Genomic DNA, 24,101 nt, shown 5'->3' with positions numbered 1-24,101 from the left:
ACTTTAAATCTAACACATCCAATCCTCGTGTGTTAAATGTGTAACTATGCAATTTTTAATTCAAGCTAAGTAGCGGTGAATTAAATAAAGCACTACCCCGCCCACAAATAAACTGCTATAAAAGTAGTTTCGCTACCAGTTTTTTTTTTTTTTTTACCCTGATTAACGACACTGAGAATGCATATATGATTCGCTTATCACGACGAGGTTAAGCTGTTCACATGGTGGGATTTTCATGTAAATATACTTTCTTTGGAAAACAATTAGCGGTGGCAACACAGAAATTAAATTATAATTTGTTTCCACTTTTTAAATTTTGCAAGGCCCGCGGGAACCCTGTGTCTGGAACAGATTGCATCTCTGTAATTCGGATGGTATACTATCTCAGAAGAATTGCAAATATTATACTACATAGCCTTTTATCCCATTTTATCACAATTTGTATACATCAGACAGGTGTCACGAGGAAGCAACCCACCAGAAGATGCCGACAGTGGAGATGGGTCCATGGATGTGCACCTATATTATCATTTCTATCATTTTTTTTAATATTTGCCGTCCATATACAGACTATATGCATATTCCAGGCATGCTAACTTTCTTCACTTTTTGTAAAACTTTACTTGTAGCTAAGTTTATGTTGTAATGTATTATATTTCGTATATAAAAATTTATTTTTCACACCACTACATATGAATGATTTAAAAGTTCATATGCAACACCACTTTGTTCTGATGCCTTCCACCATTGTTGATAAAGCTATATATTTAGGCTTAACCATTAATAAAAAACTGACCTGGTCTGATCATGTTAATAACATTAAAAATAAAGTATATGCAGCAACCAACAAACTTCAAACACTTTTTTCATAACCGACACCTTAGTTTAACCCTTTCGCGCCGACTGTCACAAATACGTGCCAGCATAAAACCGTATCAATCAGGGCAAAAAGATAAAACTGGTAATCAAAGTATTTCTGTAGCAGTTTATTTGTGGGAGGAGTTATAATTGTTTGATTTATTTAATGCACCATTACTTTGTTCTAAATAAAACTATTTAGTTATACTTTGAATTAACATTGATTATATATATGATTAAACTAACAATAATTAAAATAAAAGCAAAGTAAGTCTGTCAAATTAGAAACGACTACATTTAAGTTACCGTTTTTTATTTAATTACAACTTGATTCTAATTTTGAACAAATGCTTTTCTGAATCACCCGTCCCCAAGGGGTTAAAACTGAAAAAACTCCTGTATACCTCGATGATACGTCCTATCATGACGTACGCCTCACCTGCCTGGTGTAACGCCTCCGAAAAAGACCTCAAAAAACTTATCGTACTTCAAAACAACATCTTGAGAAAACTCACGGGAGCCAGATGGTTTATCCGCAACAACGCCATTCATATAGATCTTAACATTGACCGCTTTGACCATCATTTCAACAAATTAAATAGAAACTTCTTTATTAAAGCCGCCACCTGCAATACCGCAAATTTTAATGATATTTTCAACTGCATAAATCTCAAAGAGGATGCAAAAATTCGACCCATTGCACACTTCTACACTTCTGATATCATACTAACATTTAACAACACAAACACTCACTGACGGCCGGGTCTCTACTTAATAGAGCCACATTTACTAGCACATATACACACATCCTCACAATCCTTTAACTCGCCCCCCTTTTGTATGTATTTCCAAACTGTAAATATTCATTTGTGTTTATTTTTCCATTGTATTTAAATTTTACCTTTTTCATGTACATTTTTATTACTTATAATTTTGTCATTGCCTAATAATGGTAAAGTGCCATTTTTCTTTTCTCAAGAGCTCCATTTGCTCCCCAAACTTTAATTTTGTCTTGTATGTTTCTAAGTTTAACTTCAAGATGAATGGGAAAAGGGCCGTAAGGCCTCAGACGCCCAGTTCCACTACAACGAACGAACGAACGAACTGATTCCTTCCTGATGAGGCTCTTAAAATGTTATCAATACTAGCAAGAAATCTGAAAGTTTTTTTTTTAAATATCAATCGATCTGCGAAATAATTTGCTAAAACCGTAGTAGTTAGATGGCTGCTGGCCATGTCATTATTGTATCTCTTTGAGTCATGTCAGATCCAATGCATGAGTGTGAGCCCACCAGGGTTGGTACTGAGTAACCAGAAAAAAAAGTCTAAGCCAATACCTCCGCCTTCGGTCAAATTTTTGATAAATTGGTAGCGAATAAAATAGAAAAACTTGTAGAAATAGATTAATATGTAAAGTGACCACATTTTTATTGAGACAAAGCGGGACAAATGGGATGAAATGAGAATTACAATTTAGTCAAACTTTCAACACGCACAATATATATATATATAAATACGAATAAATGTTTGCAAAAATATTTTCAACATCAACTGGAAGTAAGTCAGATGCTGTTTGAATAGTATAGGTATAGAATGTGCGCTGCACAACCTACTCCAATATTTTTTTGCCTCAAATGTTCGTTAAGTTTCGTAAAAACGTTACTGATGCCTCTTCTAGCTTTTCCACCAAAATTTACGTTAGTGTTATCAGCACAATGGGCAATAGTTTTATTGTTTAAATTATTCTTTTTTGAAATAGTATTTATTAAATCAAAAATTATTTGTGAAGTTTCATCAGGCAATGAAACAAAATCTAATATTCTAATTTTAATTCCTGTTTCTGGATCAAAAAATCTAACACCTGTGGGAAATAATTTTAAATCTTTGCGGTTGGAAGCATCAGAATATATGGATATAAATGCGCATTTTTCTAATTCTTTCTGCAATTGTGAAAACGAATATGGTGAAAAAAACATTACAAATAATTGCTTCGGTTTTTGTCCTTGCACATGCATATTTTTTGTTGTATAATGTTTTGATCACTTGCGACGTACAATCCATTGATCTGAAACTTTGATTGGGGTTCATGGTGCGGAAAGCAAATAGCCCTTCCGCTAATGCTAGCTGTTTTTCCGTGTTGCTAAAGCTAGCACTGCAAAAAGACTGTTCCATTTTAGATGAGGAAGCGGCATTATTAAAAAATCTTTTGTGCCTCTTTGTAGCTAGATATTTAGTAATATCGTTTTTTCCACCATGTGAGACTGAAAATTCAGCATTGCGTTTATCACACCTTACCATATAGTTTATTTTGGTACTTTTAATAAATGGAAATTCTTTGCTTAGCTCTTCATTAAATTTGCATCCTCTTTTTTTACTCATCTTTTATTTTGTGGGTAAATACTAGATATAAATAAAAAAAAATATTACAAAGGCTTTTACCCAATTGACCGTTACTTTGTGGCGACTATTGCTCAACCTTTGTCAATCAAATAATGAGTCAAACCGAACGTCAAATTGAAAACAACAAACCGCACTGTCTAACGGCAGTCCGCACTTATCTGAATTAAGCCGAGACGTAAAGACAATGATCGCACACCGCCGAGTAAATCTAACTTGGTTCATTGCCTAATTTAGTTCACTCTGCACGCATTTTATGTATGTTTTATTTCTTTATATTTACCATAATACTTAATAAATAATAGGAATATATTTTTACAGTACATTTAAAATAAGAAATGCAGATATTTTCTAAAACGCGGGACAGTCCACCAAAAAGCGGGACTGTCTCGCCAAAATCGGGACGTGTCACTTTATTAATACGCCTACTTTTTAAAAATGTCAGCACGAGAAAACCATAGTGAAAACAAAAGGTACCTAGTCAAAAAGCACACCCTCGTAATGATGTTGGCTGTGCTTGGAGATTTGCACTCAAGAAGAAAAATACCGGAGTTTACAGGGGCTGAATACCCGAAGGTAAAAAGAAAAGTCATCATCTCACGCTGATGTAAAAAGGTAGAAGAGATCTAACCACCTAGTTAGGCTATAGAGATAGGGTTTTTTGAACTGTTTTATGAATGTGACATCTATCATGAGAAAAGACTATGATAACATAGATAGGGGAACTAAGAGGTAGGGTTTATTGTGAATGTGGCAACTAGTAGGGGAAGAGTTTATACTAATGATGAAGTTTTTAAGGCTGGAGCTAAATTTAATTCGTTTCCCTGCGTAACTGAAACCGATATAAATGTATAATTGCTCGTGGACAAAATAACTCGTTTTATTCAATAATACAATTTCTAAAAAATGTCATTTTCCATTTACCACTTTTTTATGTTTTAAAATGAAACTGCGGTCGCACTCATTAATACTCGTATTTTCACAATTATACAATGATCATATACAGCGATCTTTACTATTTTTCGAGGAAACTTTTTCTCAATCGTGGTGAAATAAATAAAAATTTCAAAAGTAGCCGATTTTATTTCATGTTTTTCTTTTAAACATTACACCAATATTATGTGATATATCACACAATGTTTGAACTATGAATAATTAAATTGAAATATTTCTGCCATTAATTTGTTGAAATATTACAAAACTTCTATCTCGCTGTCAATGTGAAAAAAAAAGGAGCATTGCTTTTCCAAACATTTTCTTCGGTAAAATAAAAGGATTCAAAATTATATGCCAGTCAAAGTGATCAACAGGAAATTTCAAAATGACATTAGGAAAACAGGTTGCAAAGTGCTACAAACGATGGATATATACAAATATTTATAATATTCTATAAATGGATATATACAAATATTATATTCTTCAGCTAATTAAAAAAAAACAATTGTGCTTTTTCAGAAAATCATAAGGATTATCTGAAGATTAGTTTATTGAAGCTTCTTTCTCAAGTTATAACCAGAAACTTCGGATTTTACTTCACTAAAATCATTTGTGAAATTATCTGATGTTTGGTTTATAGTCAAGGTATAGTTCAAAAGTTTTCGTGTCCAATCTCAATCTTTCATGAAGTTAAATGATTCAGAAGTTGTTTCACTAAAGCCATTTGTGAAAGTAAGGAAATTTATCTGTTGTTTGGTTTATAGCTAAAATATAATTAAGAGTTAAGAAGTTCGGTTATATAATCATAATCATTTGTGATATTATTAGGTTCAGAAAAGGTTGTGTTGAGATCTTCTGTAACGATTTTTTCAGGTGATGGAGTAGAAGCATCAGTTGATGAATTAGAAGCATCAGTTGATGGATTAGAAGCATCAGTTGATGGATTAGAAGCATCAGTTGATGGAGTAGAAGCATCAGTCGATGAAATTTCAGGAATCACTTCTGAAATAAATAGAAAAGTATTCAAAATTTTAATGCAATGTGAAACATATTTTTAAAAGTAAAAGGAAGACACATTATTCGAAATGCTAACACCAAAACAACGTCTATTTTCACGCAAATTTAAAGGTTTCAAAAAGAATCTTAAAGTTATTTTCACAACTTTGTTATTGCTCATAGTTATTTCAAATGAATACAAAATGTAATGTTGTAATGAAGATAAAATTAAAGATGCATGAAAAATGCTGATAATATAAATACAAAATTTATTTGAAACTAATTTTAAGATTAAAATGGAATTCCGAGAACTTCATTACGAAATCAACATCTACACCCACAGGCGACCCCCTTGAAAAATAGGTCTTGGAGATTTTTTGAATACGTTATACAGCAGCCAATCCTGAAAATAACCCTAAAAGATGAGTAACCTAAATCCTACCATATCTGGTAACTGAAGATTTAGGGACAGCGTATCAACTTCAACCAAACTCTCGAAAAGTGGCTAAAAACTATGTCTGAACTAGCTTTCACCAATTATCAAATTTTAATGTATCAACTTCAACTACTGAACAGGTCGAGTCCGAATACTTACTACCAAAGTATCTCGAATTGGCTTTTCTGGTTTCAATTCTTTTTCTTCTTTTTTTTTCAAATGTTTAACGCATTATCTTCTAGATGTAATTAAACTTCTACTGCTTCGACAATATTTGAGTTTTTTGATCATAAGAGCCAATTTTTATTCTTTTTGAGGAATATTTTCCAGAATGGTACAACAACTAGTATATCAACAAGATTCATCAAAATTAAAAGAAAATCAAACCTGATGAGAATTTTTTAATACGCTCCTCGTAGTAAGTGGTAAAAAGTTGCATGAACTCATGCTATGGTTTTTGGTAGGAAAAGAGAGTAAATGGGGAGAAAATTTCAATTATTGCTACCTAAATAAAAAATACAGTACACTCTCGATTATCCGTGTGCGGATTATCCGGTTTGCGGATTAACCGTGCTCATTCCGGAGTCACACAAAAAATATAAAGAGAAACATTTTCAAGATTAAAAAAATTTGATTCATGAAGTTATAACACTTCCAAATTTTTGGAAGCAATATTCGTTATTGGATTGCAGTATATGGAATATCAGCAACATGGTCAAAGGTAAAATCGTCTACGTTATCACGATCTTGGAGAAAGATCATACCGCTTGATGAACAATCCTCTTCAGATGTTCAAGAAAAATATGATAACAGTATTCTCGAACAAGCAAAAGAAATCTAAGGTTTCGAAATTCTTGATGAAGAAAATTTAGAAGATTGGCTTCAAAATGATGCATGTGAGCCTGGCTTCCAGTATTTGACTGATGAAGACGTCGTTATGTTGTTAAATCAAATAGTGATGATAGTAACTGATGCAGAAGATGTAGTAAATGAATGAAATACAATTTCTCATTCTACTGCTCTGCGGAAGCTTTATTAGATTATATGGGAGGATTTGACTATGGTGACATTACTGCGGTTCGTAAAATATGTGTATCGATATATGGCAAAGACGCATTACACATTTTTTAAAAAGGAAAATTCCTAGTTTGATGTTATGCATGCAAATGTCAGTAATTTTTATATTTTTTGTACTGATATCTAATTTTTCTTTAACAAAAGGAGTTTTCGGATTATCCGTGTTTTTCGATTGCTCCTGCGACCTGTCCCGGTGATTAACCCGGATAATCGGGAGTGCACTGTACTTAATTTTCAATGTATAAAACAAAATATACAGTGGTAAAACTGATAGTTTAAAAATTAAAACGATTGTATGAATAAAAGAGTACAATGCTTGACTTGTACCTGTTAACGCATCTGATATTGCTATCTAGACTAGTTATGTATTGCTTCCTGTGTATTTTTTCACATTGAATTGAATCGTTGGCAACCTCTTGTAAATATTGACATTCATATTTTGACCCTTTGGTGAACGTCCGGAATATTTATAAATTGTATGTCATCACACCGAGAGATTACCGTTAGTCTTTAAAAAAAATACCGTAGTTAATACCGGCCAATGAGATTGATTAGCTTTCTAGCCATATTCACCAAAAAGGTTCCACTTATTATTTTTAATAATCTGACAAATGTATTTATCTGATGTTTATTTATTGATTTAGTACCACTTTCCGCTGCAGACTAACCAATTATTATCTATACTGATAAATTTTTAAACCATCCTAATAAAACATTATACACGCCAAATAAATGTTAAATTATTTTAAAAATATCAAATTTGGATATAAAAAAATTATTTGCATATTAACGAAAACAACTCATGAGAATATCGATATTTAATATTATCCCTAGATGGACAATATTGTGGACATTCCGATAAATATCGACGTTCACATAATGAACTCTTCATGTGAATGTCATTATTCATTTCAGAATGTCTACATTCTCGACGTTTCAGACTTTCATGCATTACCTTTCTCACAAAACTGTCCATAAAAATTCTCTCTGCACTGACACTTGAAATCTTTTCCAATCTCTTGACATAAACCGTTGTTTTGGCAAAGATATTTTGTACAAGAACCTGAAATAATACACTCTTTATATTTATCACTATTTCTATGATTAGACAATGAATGACATCTTAATAAGCATTTTCAGAATCTGTACCAAAATTGAACTTTAAAAAACGAGTAAGAACTTCACAATTCTAAAAAGAGTGGATGAACCATGTAAGGTAATTCTGCTAGTGGTAAGTTTTCAGTGTACATTTTCAGAGTGGCTGTAATCAACGTAAAAAAAATCAAATGCGGTATCCGAACTATTTCGTTATATTCTTATTAGAAAGCGAGGCTGTCAATTCTTTAGCCTTATTTAATATTAGTATTATTTGAAATAAAAAATCAAGCATGCATACTAAAAACTAAAGTGGATTAGTAAATTGAAATTGAAAACAATTGCATAGCTGACAACATGGATTGGAAAAACTCCAGTATATTATACGAAATAATATAAGTTTCATGATAATTGTTGCAAATAAGGAATTTTAGGGATTTTTCTAGTCATCAAAATAGAAAAACTAGCAATATTTTCAAGTTATGATTGACATTAAACATACTTGAAGTGTGTTATGCTCCCTCATAGTTTCGAATGTTAATGGTCATTAAATTCATCAAAAATAGTTTAAAATTTTTTTTTGATTAATTTGAAAAAAGAGTTCAGAATAAAAATAAACTGAACATTTTAAAACAATTAAAGTTTTGAACGGATTTCTATAAATGCTTCATTATGTATTAGTAATAGTTATTTATATATTCAAGCAACATCCGTGCGAAATTTCTATTTCAATATGGATTTTTTTTAGAAAACTTACTCAATTTCAGGGATTTTTTAAAAATATACCAAAACCAGGAGAATTTTAATTAAACCAGTAGACCAGGAGAAACCGGCAAAATCCAGTAAGCCACTGGAAAATCCAGTAGAATTGACAGCTAATCAACATACCCATATTGATGTGGGTACTTAATGTTATTTTCCTTGACTAATAATGCCTGGACCTCTGAAAATGTCACACAAAAACTTCATCCATTAAACCTCTAGTAAAGAGAAAAATAAATATTTCCAAATTCTGACCAATCATTATTGAGATAAGGAAAAGGGAATTAAGTTCCATAGTTATTTGCTTGTGGAACTGAAAAGCACTTTTGTCCTGCGCTGGGAACTCTCCTTGAGGCCCATATTCTGTTACAAGTTAAGAAAGATAGGTTGAACTCCGACCCACCCCAGAGGGGTATACGGAGATAAAAGTAAAATTATTACATCAAAAAATTTCTCTAAAAACTAAAATTACTGTAAAATTTTGCCAAATGACAGTGGTGGTGATCAGTTAAAAGTGGATTAACTATAACATTTGACAATTAAAAACATGTTTTAAAGGCAATGAAATCCAATTGCACCGGTGTAAATGTCGAGAATTAAATTATTATAATAATAAGGAAACAAGAGATAAAAAAAATCTCAAAACTGAAATCAATGAAAGCTAAAAGTCCTAAGTGTAAATGTCTAAAAGTAAAAGTCTGACTAGAACTCGATAAAGTCGACTTCGTTGCAAGTTAAGAAAAAAGAAACTTTATCCCTATGAATAGAACCGTATAGTTTTGTATTCATGGTTTTATAACTACACTAGTTGTAAACTGTTTCAATACCGTAAAGGTAAAGAATGTTCTTTACCGTTAATGGACAGACTGACTCCGGTTATTTAATCATAACTTCAGAATGAAAATTCTAATTTTTAATTCGTATATTTCAGGTAATTTTTTTCGGGTAATGTTGGAAATTAGAATTCTTAGCTTAAGTGAAAAAAAACGAAATTTTCAAAGATTTATGAATTTGAAGTAAATTATAATTAGCATTATTAACTAATGTTTGTGTATATACAGGAGGCCCCACACACTCTTTCCCACATTTACAATCTGCTTTACAAGCATTTTTCTGTAGCTAAAAAGATAGTTACATTCAAATCAACATTTCACTAAAAGATTCCAAAATAGTTTTTTGTATTAAGACAAAATTGATATAGAGTACGACTCGTTTTATTTCCGATTCTATCAGTAGAGAATGTAAATTCATCTATTTTAGATGGTTACCATATCAATTTCATTCATAAAATTATATTAAAATTTAGTAAATTCTGGGTTGTTGTTTTTTTTTTTTAAAAAGAAAAAAAACTCGGTAAATATTTTTTGCGTAAGAGGTTAACGTTCCATTTCAGCAATAAATTCATTCTTAATATTTCCAATATTAAGAATGATAATTCTTAATATTGCTGCTAATGTGTTAAGTTCATTCTTAACATTGCTAAAATTAGGAATAATATTAACAGTATTAAGAATACGTAACAGAATAAAAAAAAATACCGTTAATAAGAGATAAATAATTAATTTTATTAATTTACTTTAATTTTTAAACAATTTGAATTGTGAAGTCAGAATTTCTAGTTCGAAATCCTTATTGCTATTTCTTGACATTCATATATATATATATATATATATATATATATATAAAAGCAGCTTTGACATATTTATGTTGTTGTTGTTTCTAATCCCCAAGAGGTCCATCCCAATTAGACCAATTCCATAAGTCCAAAAATGTCCAGGAAGTCTAAAAACAGATGAGGTTTTGAAAAAACCTCGTCGATCTTAAAATCGATACAGTTTAGAATATGCTCGGGAGAAGCCTGAGCAGTCCTACATTTAGTGCAAAGTTCAAAAGTCTTTTGCTCCTGAACATACGAGAGACACCTCAAGTGACCACTTGCAAAGCGAGACAAACAAGTCTGCTGGCTTCTAGGTCCCTCAAAAAGCAAGGCACTTCCAGGTCGTTTTCTGAAATACCAACTATGCGGAGGAGGAACCCTCCAGAGGTCCATAAGCATTTTTTTGCACTCTGCAAAGACCTCGTTGAAAGTGGAAGGTAGATCTGGCTGTAAAGGTTCCAAAGAAGCATCTTTAACCAGTAACTCCGCCATCTAGTTACCTTTGATTCCAACGTGTGATGGAATCCATTGGAAGGGTACTCCAAAGTCCGCAGAGAGCCTGAAAAGCATCCCCAAAATTGAAGCCGCAGCCCTGTCTCCAACATTCATCCAGTTGCTAAGGTGTTGGATTGAATATATATATATGTACCATGACATATTTATCCCCTGTACCATGACATATTTATAAACAGGAGTTGCGCAATCACTTCAATTCTAGCTCTTTGTAAAGGATCTTTCTTTTAGCATCAAATGCTTTGGAAGATGGTTCATGGCAAATTGCTAGAACAATTTGAAAGATTATGTTTGAAGCTTTTAACTATTTTCTCCATGGTGGTTTCAAGATCGACAAAATTTTATTTTTGATATGAACAAGTTTTAAATAAATCCATAGGATTACTATACCTATATTAGAATGCTTTTTTAATTATAGTGGTAATGGGAAAAGAAAAACGTTTTTGACTTTCTACGCTAATTTAGACTGTGCAAACTTTGCAAATCCTTATTCTTTTTAAAATTAAAACGTTGTCTATATATTTACCTATTTCACAAAAGTTTCCCTCATAAGGATAACGGCATAAACATTGAGCTCCATTTTTACCTACAAAGCAATTTCCGCCATTTCTACAAGTAACGTTTTCACACGGATCTGAAAAGATAACAATGGAACATTTATTCTAACTTAAAAACCATGTTTGTTTTAAACAAAGAAAATGATATTTTGATTTATGTGAAAATGTGGCTGTTATTATATTGCTTTATTTTAATAACAAAAAAAAAAGCTTTTTCTATGCTTCATAAGAGATTCGTGGTATAACAGCCTTATGCAACTGAAACAAAATTCGATCGAACTTTAAGTTTCCACTCGATTTTTCAATGTTCATTTCCTGACTATCTCTCTCTCTCACTCACACACAACTGAACCAGTTCGAACGTTTTTTGTTCACGTGACAGCACGATAGTTGGACCTCGAAGGCTAAGTTCGATTGAGCTATTTCTAACCAATCACAAAGCAGATATTCTCCGTTCAATGACGGTGATGAAGGGGAATCAGGGAAATAGGAAGATAAAAACTTGGTTACATGTTACAAGCACTCCTAGGTAATTTTATGTAAATAATTCACTGATTCAACAATGGTATACTAACTTTAAATAAGCGATGCAACTATTTCAAATTACCTATTTTCATTGATACAGTAATTTCGGGATTGAAATCCAAAATCGTTTAAATTATCTTTTCCAAATCAAACAAGGTTAGCAGGTAATTTATTTACGTCACACTAGAGCTACTCTATGGGCTATTGGCGATATGGGCTGTGGGCTATTGCTCTATGCGCTATGAGCTCTTGTCTGGGAAATATCCCTGAGGATGATCAGAAGACATGCCATTCCAATTTTGATCCTGTGCAGAGGGGATGGCTCCCATGCTTTGGTAGCTCGACGACCTGCGAGATAAGTCGAGCACTTTATGATAGAACAATTTAACGAGGTCTGATACAGCACATCCTCGGTTCCTACGCAGGCTCATCAAAGTGGTCAACCAGCCGCTTATTGACCCCAGCCAGTAATGCTTGCCCTCGGTATTCTACTGGAAACCGTGTTTTTACGATCTGTCCACTGCGGGACTAAATCAAACAAACATTATTAATTCTATTTTGAAAAACTATTTTTTAAAAAAATGATGTTGAAACTTGGAAGTATTTAAAGAGTTTAAGTAATATTTCAGATGATTACAGACACAAAAATATATAATAAAATTAGGGGAGCAGACGCTAATTTGAAAGTCGTATTTTAAAATTCTCCCCCAGCCCATAGTTGTGAAAACTCGTATGAATTTTTTTCATTGTCGGGGAAAAAATACAGCACACGTGACCTGCAGAAAAAGATAAGTTTGTTTGGAGGGCAACTTTTTAATCTTGACAGTTATCTAATGTCGCAGTTGAATTAGAAAACCGGTTACTTTTGAACAGCGATCGAACGGGTTCAAAGAAATCGAATCAAAGAAGCGTGTTTCAATTGCATAAGAATGTAAGTGTAATAATTTTAATATTTTCCCAGGAATAGATAATTTAACTTCCACGGTTTACCAACAGTGGCATTCTAAAACTATAAATGGCGTTATATTTTAATAAAAAGTTGAATATAGAAAATAATTTTACTACCTTTATACCCTGACACAATCGTTTGTTGGTTAAAAGAAAATTGATTACTTTTTCTAATCTTTTTAAAAACACTATGACTACTGGAATTTCCACAGCTCTTAGTAAAATTTAAAGAGGTTTGTGTTTTAAACAAGAATTTCCTCTTCAAAAATATCACTTCTACTTTCGTAAGCCAGAGTTTTCTTATCGATATATTTATTAAGGTGTGAATAGTCAGTTATTATTATTACTAACCGGCAATTGTTAATAATAACCAAATAGGTCGGTTAAAATAAATAATTTAAGCTAGTTCATCACATCAATCTGTTATTATTAATAATAACCAATGAAGTTTGGTCAATGTCATTCTTTCGTATTTTTATTGGGAATATTTCCGTATCGTGATCTGCCACGAAAACTACAATCGCCAAGGCGCCAAATTGATTTTAAACAGGATCTTTTTTTCAAGTAGATGTTTGCCCGGGGTGGCTAAAAGTTATACCCTTCAAGTTGGTCCCCTTCTGTGGGTTTTTTTTTTTTTTTTTTTTTTATGTAGTTTCTCGCTGACTGCTGCCCGGAAGTTGACAAGACATGGCGATTATTTTGCCACAGATCACGATACGGAAATTTACCCTTTTTATTTCTAGGCCAAAAGAAGTGGGTATTATTAATTTTCCCCGTTTAGTATTAATAAAACCGGATTTATCGCTTTAACCGTAGAACATTTACAAATAGGCATACCCAAATCCTACTGCTATCTAAACCGTTTAATTGCATTGACCAAAGTTCATTGGTTATTAATAACCTGTTAAAGGGAATAATTTACGATTTTTCTCACTTTGATCAAAAGATGTAGTTATTATTAATATTGACCAGTTAGTATTAATAATAACCGGATTTATTACTTCTACTGTACTCTCTTAAAATAAATAAGAGAATTACCCCACTCAAATCAACTTAGTTGAATACACCTATGCTTGAGTGAAATACTTACTTTGCTTTAAATCGAACTTGAGTGGCTGATATTTAAGCGATACTTGAGTTGTTTTCACTCCAGTGAGATTTGATGAGTGAGTTATTTATTATTTAAGTGTCCACAAGCTATAAGCTGGAATTTGTTTCGTTTTATTTTAAAAAGCAAACGATAATAAATCTAAACCAAATTGTTATGTTCCATTGTTGTGTGATATATTAGATCTGTTAAGTTTTTCAGAATTAGTCGAATTTATAGAGGTTTGCGGTCAATGTGAATAGTCAGTCATTATTAATATTAACCGGTCAATATTAATAATAACCAAATAAGTCGGTTAAAGTAAATGATTTAAGCGAATTTATTACTTTAACCGTACTCTCTTAAAATAAATGAGAGAATTCCCCTACTCCAAAAACAGGGAAATTTTTTCAAATCAACTTAGTTGAATACACCTATGTTTAAGTGAAATACTTGCTTTGCGTCAAATCGAACTTGAGGGGCAGATATTTAAGCGATACTTGAGTTGTTTTCACTCCAGCATGATAAATGAGCGATTTATTCATTATTTAATTGTGTACGAGCTATAAGCTGAAATTTGTATCACTTTATTTTAAAAAGCAAACGATAATAAATCTAAACAAAATTGTTAAGTTTTACGATCTAAACAAGTTATGTTCTTTCTTTCTTCTATTTTACGTTTAATTTCTTTTCTTGCAAATAGGTCTCTCAATATTTTGATGCAAATTAATCTAAACGATCATTTAATTAATAGCGGTAATTCTGAAGAAAGCGCTGTTTTAATTTTTGGTAAGTAAATATACTTTGTTGCTCGTAGTCTTAATATACTATTATTTTTAAGATACTATTACTTAAAATATGTTCCATACACTTTCCATTTAAATAATCTGTTTTTCAGGGATTTTAAATAATATACTAAACATTTAAATTATTTCAGAAGAAAAATTTATTAAAAGTGCTAATTGTGGATAATGTTTATGAAATATTAAAAAAATATCTGATTCCGTGCTCGAATTTCTGTCAAAGTACATATGTGGTAATATATTAGTTGTGTAAAGTTTTTTAGAATTTTTTTTTCTTTTGATATTTAATGAATAGACTGAAAAGGAGTAATTTAATTCAAAGGTGATTTAAATGACATTCAAGAAGAAATAAAAAGTTGTAGGAAATAACTCTAGTATGATTGAAATAAATTCCCTCAAAGGATGCTAATTATGAATCAAAAATAACTTATATTCACTCAAGTTTGAGTTAAAATCATGTACTTAAATTATGGTGATAGTTTATCATAAATGATTAAAAATCACTCAAGTTTGACTTAAAACGATGTAATCAAGTGATACTGATAATCAATCAAAACACGATTAAATGTCACTCAAATTCGATTTAAAATTATGTGCTTAAACTTGAGTTATTTCAGTTGACTCTTTGAATTGAGTGATTTTAACTCAAGAAAATGAATTTAACTGAAAAGGCTCCTTTTTTTTCAGACAAATGAGTGAAATTTCACTCAAGTTGAGTTATTTTAACTCGTTCATTTTAAGTAAGAAATATATTAACTTTACAGATTAACATGAAGGGATTATCTAAAATACATAAATGATCAAGTTTTTTTTTGTTACCACATTTTCACAGCCCTAAGTAAAGAGGGAATTCAACATCCTGTTAAAAGCCAAAGTATTTGTATTAAAACGGAATCATATATTTACCTATTTCACAAAAGTTTCCCTCATAAGAAGAACGGCATAAACATTGAGCACCATTTTTACTGTTTATACACTTTCCGCCATTTCTGCAAGTAATATTTCTGCATAAATCTGTATCTAAAAAAAACAATATTTTTGAATTCATTACTTTCAAAATGATTTACATTGTATCAATAAACATTTATCCTTATTCCAAGGAACCATAATATATTCATGAGTAAAACGGAAGGAAAGAAATCTTGCTTAATGCATATTTTCTGAAAGAAACAATTAGATAGCCTCTTTGCTATTTTGCAGTTTTTTAGTCGGAAGTTTCTTATTGATACATTTTCTTAAAAGAATTACTAAAAAAGTTGGTTTGAAATACAGAAACGATCAAGCTATTTTTTTTCTTTCATTATTTCATATTTAAAACTAATAAATGCAAAAGTACTACAATAAAGTAAAACCTTATTAGGGTGATAAAAACCACAATATATATTTACCTATTTCACAAAAATTTCCCCCATATGGGGAAGGGCATAAACATTGAGCACCATTTAAACCGACAGCGCACATTCCTCCATTTCTACAAGAAATTATTTCACACGGATCTGAAAAATTAACATGGCAACATTTATTTTTTTCAAAATGTTTTACATTATAAAAATAAACATTAAAGCTTATTTCAAGGAAACATATCATTACATATTTACTTACAAGACGAAAAGAGAAAAAAATCTGTTTTTTTAAGGAAAAGAAAAGCCACTTAAAGAAGAAGAAGAAGTCACGTTGCTGTTTTTGTTGCCATTGGCCATTAAGTCAGATGGGATGCGATAACTCACCATTTACTACACGGAATCTTCGGACAGCTGGATTCGAACTTCTATTCTCAGAAACGTGAGTCCAGCGCCCAGCCAACTAGGCGACCCAGGCCCCAAGTAATTAAATAAACCTTTATTATAATGAACCTTACTTATTTTTCATACTTTTTTTCAATGTTCTATAGGTAAATATTAAAAAAAAAATTTTTTTAATTGAAACAAAGAACGTATTTTTACAACGGAAATATTTTTTTTTAATTTTTACATCAAACTATTCTTTAGAGATGTCTCCAAATACTGAGTTACGTTTTAAGTTTCTGGAAAGATAATCCATACGGACTGGAATACCTCATTAAAATGAAGATGTAATTTTCTGTTTATAATGGTTACTTTTAATATTAAAATGGTAGATTTTAGTGAAGAAACTATTGGCGCAGTTTAAACTTGTTTCAAAATGAATATATTTACACTTTGGGTAAATATCTAACCCTAACAATCGTACAGGCTACGTCTTAAAAGGCTGTTTTAAAACCTCCATTTGCTGTTATAAAGAACATTGGCATCTCCTTTTTAACAATTTAAAACGCACTACGACCACTGTTACAAGTAGAAAGATTTCGAACGAAACTAATATTATTTTTAAAAAAGTGTGTAAATAAGCAAATATTCTTTTTGCTAATGCTGACCGGCCTTTTGTAGGGGTCAGAGAACTGGGCTAGCATCAAAAGGTTCTGGGTTCGAATCCCCGGCAAGGCATGCATGTTGTTTATTATCTGTACTATCTGTCCTTACTGTGGGAACTTGGCACACCTATGGTGGCCCTGGAAAAGTGGCCAACAAATTGGCTCTTCTGATCCCTGTATGACTTAACTCATTCCCCATGCAAACATTGGAAGAAAAAAAACTTTTTTTTTAATAGCAATTTCCTTTTTAAAAATATCACTTTAACGTTTTTGGTCAGAGTTTTCTTTTTGATGTATTTACTTTACATATTAATCGTTTTAAAATTGAGACTAGCATGGTTTTCTTTTTGTGACCACATTTCCAAACTCATAAAAGGCATGGGGTAACTCTTACATTCAAATTAAATCCTATCTGCATAAATAACAAGAGGTTCGTATATTTACCTATTTCACAAAATTCTCCCTTATAAGGAAAACGGCATAGACATGCAGCACCACTCTTTCCGTTAATGCACTTTCCGCCATTTTCGCAATCAATGTTTCTACATAGATCTGTATCTGAAAAAAAAAGCATTTGCGCGTTCTTTATTTTCCAAATGATTAACATTACAGCAATGAACATTAAACCTTATTCCAAGGAACCATAATATATTTATATGTTATATGGAAAGAAGTAAATCTTGCTTAATACTTTTACGAATATGAAATATGTGTAAAAGATTGCTTGTGACTGCTTGTGTCTGCGAGTCTCTGATGAGTTCATTGACCCCTAGCAACAATTTTACCATGGTCCCCAGTTAGGTTCAAAATTGGCTCGATATAGAACATGCACCGAGCGACCCATATTGGGATGTCTAGATTTTTTAATATAGGTCCCAGAATGACCTATATAGGGCCAACATTGGCCAATATAGAACCTACATTGGCTAAATAATGGATACAAAATATAACAGAATATAACACTTATAAAGGACCTATATTGGTAGTAAAATGAATGCTGATGAAATGAAAATTGGTTGTAAAAAAATATCTTGTGAATTGAAAAATTTTATATAGTTCCAATATTGGGAAATAAAGGTCATTTGAATCCTTATTGAGCCAAGATTCATGAATATTGGCCCAATGATGGCCCAAGTTATTTTGCTAGAGACCCGTTTGAAATTTTGAAAACTTTATTTTGTGTGTTGCACTGATATTTGTGCAATAATTTAGCACTGGAAATTGCTGTATCTTCTAGAAATGTCTGATAATAAATTTTTGGAGGCTTGAAGACAGCTTTGTTCATCCACGCGAACCCTCTTTGTGATGGGAGTGGGGACAAGAGCAATATAACTAGGGATAAGTTGGTTGAGATACTTCAGGATGGAAAAACAAATGAACCAGGAGCAACTGAAAGTTAGCCAAGTTTGACGCCAACCTAGAGAAGATGGTAACCGAGATGGACCCCAGTCAAGAGCAGCTGAAACTCAGCTAGAATGAAATTAAAAGAGCAATATCCTGTGTAAAGGAAGTTCTCCAAAAAAGTTTTAAAAAAATAAAATTAGAAAGAATTCAGTTGAAGTAGAATTTTCGGAAGAAAATAGTAAAATTATTTCTATCGAAAATGCCCATACGTCACAATTCATCCAATTGACGTCCGGAGTTCGTCCGCATGATCCAGTAGACGTCATGGAACAAACATAGACGCCTACTAGACGTTTTCCTATATCTTTTTCATGGATAATCTGCAATGCATAGTTATCAATAAGTACAGACGTCTTATTGATATTATATTCCCTAACAACTACAGCCTTGTTACTAAACAATATTGGGCCCTATGGGATTCACTCTATATTAGAAGTGGCGTGTTATACATAAAATGGAAATTTGATGATAGGCGGTGCTTGAAATGGCTGCTTCACGTCGTGGGGTTCGAATCAGGAAGTCACCATCTTCAAAATCAAAGGTAATACATTACAATAGACTAGCCCCTAATCATGGTGTAAATTAATTAAACCATAGTGTTTTTCATTATAAATAACGTAAAATTAATTTATTTTCTAATGTGTGCTTATCTGTTTTGTGTTAATTTAAGTTACTATCATAGTTAAACTTTTGTAGTGCCAAGTCTTATAATGTAGTTTAGTGCTGTCGGGGATTGTTCTGCCCGGGACGTGCACCACTTGAGGGGAGAGCAATGTTACGAATTTGTAAAAAGGAGTATAATTTTGTAAATATTTTTTATTAGGCTAAATATTTCAAGTAGATTCTTAATAGACAGTTTTATTACACAATTTTCAAAAAAAATCGCGTAATTCTAACGTAATTTAGAAAGAAAATAACGCTGAATGCATTTTCTACGGAAAACTCGGTTTGGCGACAGTTTTGCCGACTTGGTGATACTTGAGGACCATTTTAGCGACAGAATGATAATTCTGGAAAATTCAAGTTTCGAAGCGATAGGAGTAGTTACACCTTTATGCAACTGAAACTTGCTTCTTCGATCCGATTTCTTCTAACCAGTTCCATCGCCATTCGAAAGTGACCAGAATGTGAATTTCCGTTTACAATGATAAAATATCTGTTTATAATATTAAAATAGTAGATTTTAAAGAAGAACCTTTTGTCGCAGTCTTCGTTTGGTGTTATAAGGAAAATTGACAATCCCTTTTTAACCACTTAAAATACGCTACGACCACTGAATTTTTCTTTTAAAAAACGTTACTTTAACGTTTTTTTTTTGGGGGGGGGGGTCAGAGTTATCTTATTAATGTATTTTCTTAACAATTTAACAAAAAGAAATCATTAGAAATATTGAGATAATTTTTTTCTTAACTACATTTCCAAACCCACAGAGAGCAGGTGGTAACTTTTACATTCAGTTTAAATCTTACATGCTTAGATAATAAGAGGTTCATATATTTACCTGTTTCGCAAAATTTTCCCTCATAAGGAAAACGGCATAGACATTGAGCGCCACTCTTACTGTTTATGCACATTCCACCATTTCTGCAATTAATATTTCTACATTGATCTGCATTTGTATCTGGAAAAAAAATTGTACGTTCATTAATTTCACAATGATTAACATTATAGCAACGGACATTAAACTCTATTCCAAGGAACCATAATATGTAAGATCGAGAGAAGTAAATCTTTTTCGTCGAATGACATGCCAGCCCTTTGTGGTTTAGAGTCTTCCCCAGAACATTCCTCCGTTCTACAGTGCTAATTATTAGCATTTTGAAATCCTCTTCCACACACTCAAACCATTTGACTAAACCAAGTCAACCACACAGCAAGCCCACAGTCAAACAAAGGCCAGCCTTTAACTCTAGCTCCCATTGATTTGCAATTGAAGATCTTAAATGTCAAGGAAGAAAGGTTCACTCTACAAATATGCCCCGCAAGCTTTAAGCAACTTATTTTGATGTATTTGTTGATATCAGCTTCCTAGAACAGCCTATATACAGTGCACTCCCGATTATCCGGGTTAATCACCAGGACAGGTCACACGGACAATCGAAAAACACGGATAATCCGAAAACTCCTTTTATTAAAGAAAAATTCAATATCAGTACAAAAAATATAAAAATTACTGACATTTGCATGCATAACATCAAACTAGGAATTTTCCTTATTAAAAAATGTGTAATGCGTCTTCGCCATATATCGATACACATATTTTACAAACCGCAGTAATGTCACCGTAATCAAATCCTCCCATATAATCTAATAAAGTTTCCACAGAGCAGCAGAATGAGAAATTGTATTTCATTCATTTACTACATCTTCTGCATCAGTTACTATCATCGCTATTTGATTTAACAACATAACAATGTCTTCATCAGTCAAATACTGGAAGCCAGGCTCACATGCATCACTTTGAAACCAATCTTCTAAATTTTCTTCATCAAGAATTTCGAAACCTTAGCTTGTTCGAGAATACTGTTATCATATTTTTCTTGAACATCTGAAGAGGATTGTTCATCAAACGGTATGATCTTTCTCCACGATCGTGATAACGTAGACAATTTTACCTTTGACCATGCTGTTGATATTCCATATACTTCAATCCAATAACGAATATTGCTTCCAAAAATTTGGTAGTGTTATAACTTCATGAATCAAATTTTTTTAATCTTGAAAATGTTTCTCTTTATATTTTTTGTGTGACTCCGGAATGAGCACGGATAATCCGCAAACCGGATAATCCGCAAACCGGATAATCGAGAGTGCACTGTAGTTCAAAATTGAGTTGTTGTCTTTATGCCATCCATATTTTCAGCACCAAAAATATTTCACTATACTTTTCTCTCAAAATCAGCAAGCAGGTCTGCTTGTGATTTGTTTAAAGACCAGGTTTCGGATCCTTAAATTAAGACAGGTCTAATGATTGTCTTATACAGCATTATTTTTGTTCATTTTTTAATTAATTTTGACTTAAAAAATATTCTTAATCCGTGAAGGCATCGCGATTAACTAATATAATCTTTATTTTTCTCTTACTTCTGTTCTTATATAATCGTTTAAGGTATTAACATTTGAACCAAGACAAGTGAAATTGTTTACAATTTCCAATTTAGAATTTCCAATTTCTAAAGATTTGAAATTTGCAGGTTGAAGAAAATTTTGCTTAATACATATATTTAGCAGGAAAAAATTAGGTAAACTTTTCTGAATATCATTTTAGCGTTTTTTAGTGGGAAGTTTTTTATTGATATATTTTCTTTACTGAATAACTCATAAAAGTGGTTTGAAATATATAAACGACCAAGGTAATATTTTTTCTTTTGTTATTTCATATTCAAAGCCCAAAGGAGCTGAGGGAATTCTCATATGCAGTTTATACCTTATTAGTTACATCAGAACGAGACTGCTTACCTTTACTATTTTCACAATACGTTCCTTCATATGGGGCACGGCATACACATATACCACCGTTTCTACCAACAACGCACATTCCGCCATTTCTACAAGGCAGTCCTGCGCACGGATCTGAAAAGATAACATTGGAACATTTATTATTTTCAGAATGTTTTACATAATAAAAATGACCACTGAACTTTTTTCCTCGGCACCATAATATAATCACATGTAAGAAGGAAAGAAGTAAATCTTTCTCAGTACATATATTTTGAAAGAAAAAAAAATTTGTAGATACCATTTTAACGTTTTTTAGTCGGAATTTATTCATATATATGACGGAAGGAAGAAAATCTTGCTTAATGTATATTTCTTGTAAGAAAAAAAATGAGGTAAACTTCTTTGGGTACCATCTTAGCGTTTTTTGTTGGAAGTTTCTCAGAGATGCCAACTTGCTCCGAACAGCAGTGACCGGCGAAGCCAAGATTATTAGAAACACATAATTCGAGAAAATTTTTTGTTTGTTTATATTATTATCATTACTAAAATGGTTTGAAGAAATTAATGCAATATAGAACACACAAAAATAGTTTTATTTATATAAACAGAGATGTTAACTTGCTCCGGACAGAATTAATATATTTTAAAGTGGTAGTTTATCAATTGTGATTCTTGGTTTAATAAATTCAATTTAATAGATTTTTATCAACCACTATTTCTAAATAATTCGTAGGCTTATATCATTTACCACTTCATAGTACTTATGTCATGCTATACCTTTTAAAAAGGAAGCAAAATAGTCAAATATTTGCAAAATATAGAAAAACAGTTCCAGATCTCAGAAATCACTTTCTGAAACTACAACGACTTCTGCTACTTTGCTTGAGTTCGGAAACTCTTTAACTAGGCAGCAATTCTCCAAGCTTTTAATTAGGTTAAATGACTTCATTGGGACATCGCCCTCATCGAAACAACGCACTTACGACTGAATGTCAAGCATTCTTTTCCTCTTTGTCTCACATTAAGCTGAAAGCCAAATCAATTTCACTGCCACCAAAATGTCGCTTTCGACATCAAACTCACAATTTGCATACTACGAAGTTTAAAAATAAGAAAAAGTTGCATTTGGGACTCTCTTCTTCCATTTTATATTTAAAAAAAATTTGTACCGTTATTTTATGCAAGACATACAATATCCTTTAATTGTTTTAAGCTGTGTATATAAACGAAAGGTAATTTTTTTCCGTTATTTCATATTTAAAACCCAAAAGAACAGAGGGAATTTGCATATTCAGTTAAAACCTCATCAATTTCATTAAAACGAGACTGTATATTTACCTCTTTCACAATATGTTCCCGCATATGGGGAAGGGCATACACATTGGGCACCATTTCTACCGACAACGCACATTCCGCCATTTCTACAAGGCAGTCCTGCGCAGGGATCTGAAAAGATAACATTGGAACATTTATTATTTTCAGAATGTTTTACACAATAACAATGGACATTAAACCCTATTCCAAGGAACCATGCTTTACATAGTATAAATAAATATTAAGCGTCATTCCAAGGGACCATAATATATTCACATATAAGACGGAAAGAAGTAAATCCTGCTTAATGTATATTTTTTGAAAGAAAAAAAATTAGGTAAAATTGCGTAGATAACATTTTAACGTGTTTTCTTGTTGATATATTTTCTTTGCAGAATAACTCATAAAGATGGCTTGAAATATATAAACAATCAATTTAAATTTCTTTTTCTTTCTTTATGTCAAATTTAAAGCTCAAAAAAGCAGAGGGAATTCTCATATTCAGTTAAAACCTCATCAGTTTCATTAAAACGAGACTGCATATTTACCTGTTTCACAATATCTTCCCGTATATGAAGGGCGGCATACACATTGGGCACCATGTCTACCAACAACGCACATTCCTTCATTTCTACAAGGCAGATGTGCGCACGGATCTGAAACGAAAACATTGGAACACTTATTATTTTCAGAATGTTTTACATAACAAAAATAAACATTAAATATTATTCAAAGGAACCATAATATATTCACATGTAAGGCAGAAAGAAGTAATCCTTGCTATATACATATTTTTTGAAGAGAAAAAAAATGAGGTAAACTTTTGCAGATGGGTCATTCAAAAAATACAGATCACTTTTGATAAATATGAAATAGAAAAAAAATTGTAATCAAAATTCTTCTGAG

At 31.9% G+C, this 24,101-nt stretch overlaps 1 protein-coding gene across 20 annotated transcripts in view; it reads right to left on the bottom strand.

Moving 5' to 3' along the window:
* The window catches only part of LOC107438374 (uncharacterized), a 140,239-nt gene that overhangs the window by 83,515 nt on the left and 32,623 nt on the right, over positions 1-24,101 (bottom strand). For 9 of the 20 annotated variants that reach the window (XM_087163212.1, XM_087163213.1, XM_087163216.1 and 6 more), the window contains 10 exons: positions 23,744-23,851; positions 23,220-23,327; positions 21,900-22,013; positions 19,942-20,061; positions 17,481-17,594; positions 16,036-16,143; positions 15,554-15,667; positions 11,254-11,361; positions 7,656-7,763; positions 4,544-5,193 (listed from right to left, as the gene is read on the bottom strand). The exons of 10 other annotated variants lie outside the window; for them this stretch is intronic. In XM_087163212.1, coding sequence (XP_087019338.1) covers positions 4,967-5,193; positions 7,656-7,763; positions 11,254-11,361; positions 15,554-15,667; positions 16,036-16,143; positions 17,481-17,594; positions 19,942-20,061; positions 21,900-22,013; positions 23,220-23,327; positions 23,744-23,851 — 1,229 coding nt within the window. In that variant the 3' untranslated portion in view covers positions 4,544-4,966. Of the gene's footprint in view, positions 1-4,543; positions 5,194-7,655; positions 7,764-11,253; positions 11,362-15,553; positions 15,668-16,035; positions 16,144-17,480; positions 17,595-19,941; positions 20,062-21,899; positions 22,014-23,219; positions 23,328-23,743; positions 23,852-24,101 lie in introns of those variants that run through there. One more of the 20 variants, XM_087163214.1, reaches the window with a different exon arrangement.

Source organism: Parasteatoda tepidariorum, chromosome 5, assembly GCF_982258835.1.
Source record: "Parasteatoda tepidariorum strain Cologne lab strain chromosome 5, Ptep-v5.0, whole genome shotgun sequence".
In the NCBI taxonomy this organism is placed as follows: Eukaryota; Metazoa; Arthropoda; class Arachnida; order Araneae; family Theridiidae; genus Parasteatoda; species Parasteatoda tepidariorum.
This window is presented reverse-complemented; position numbering and strand designations above follow the sequence as displayed.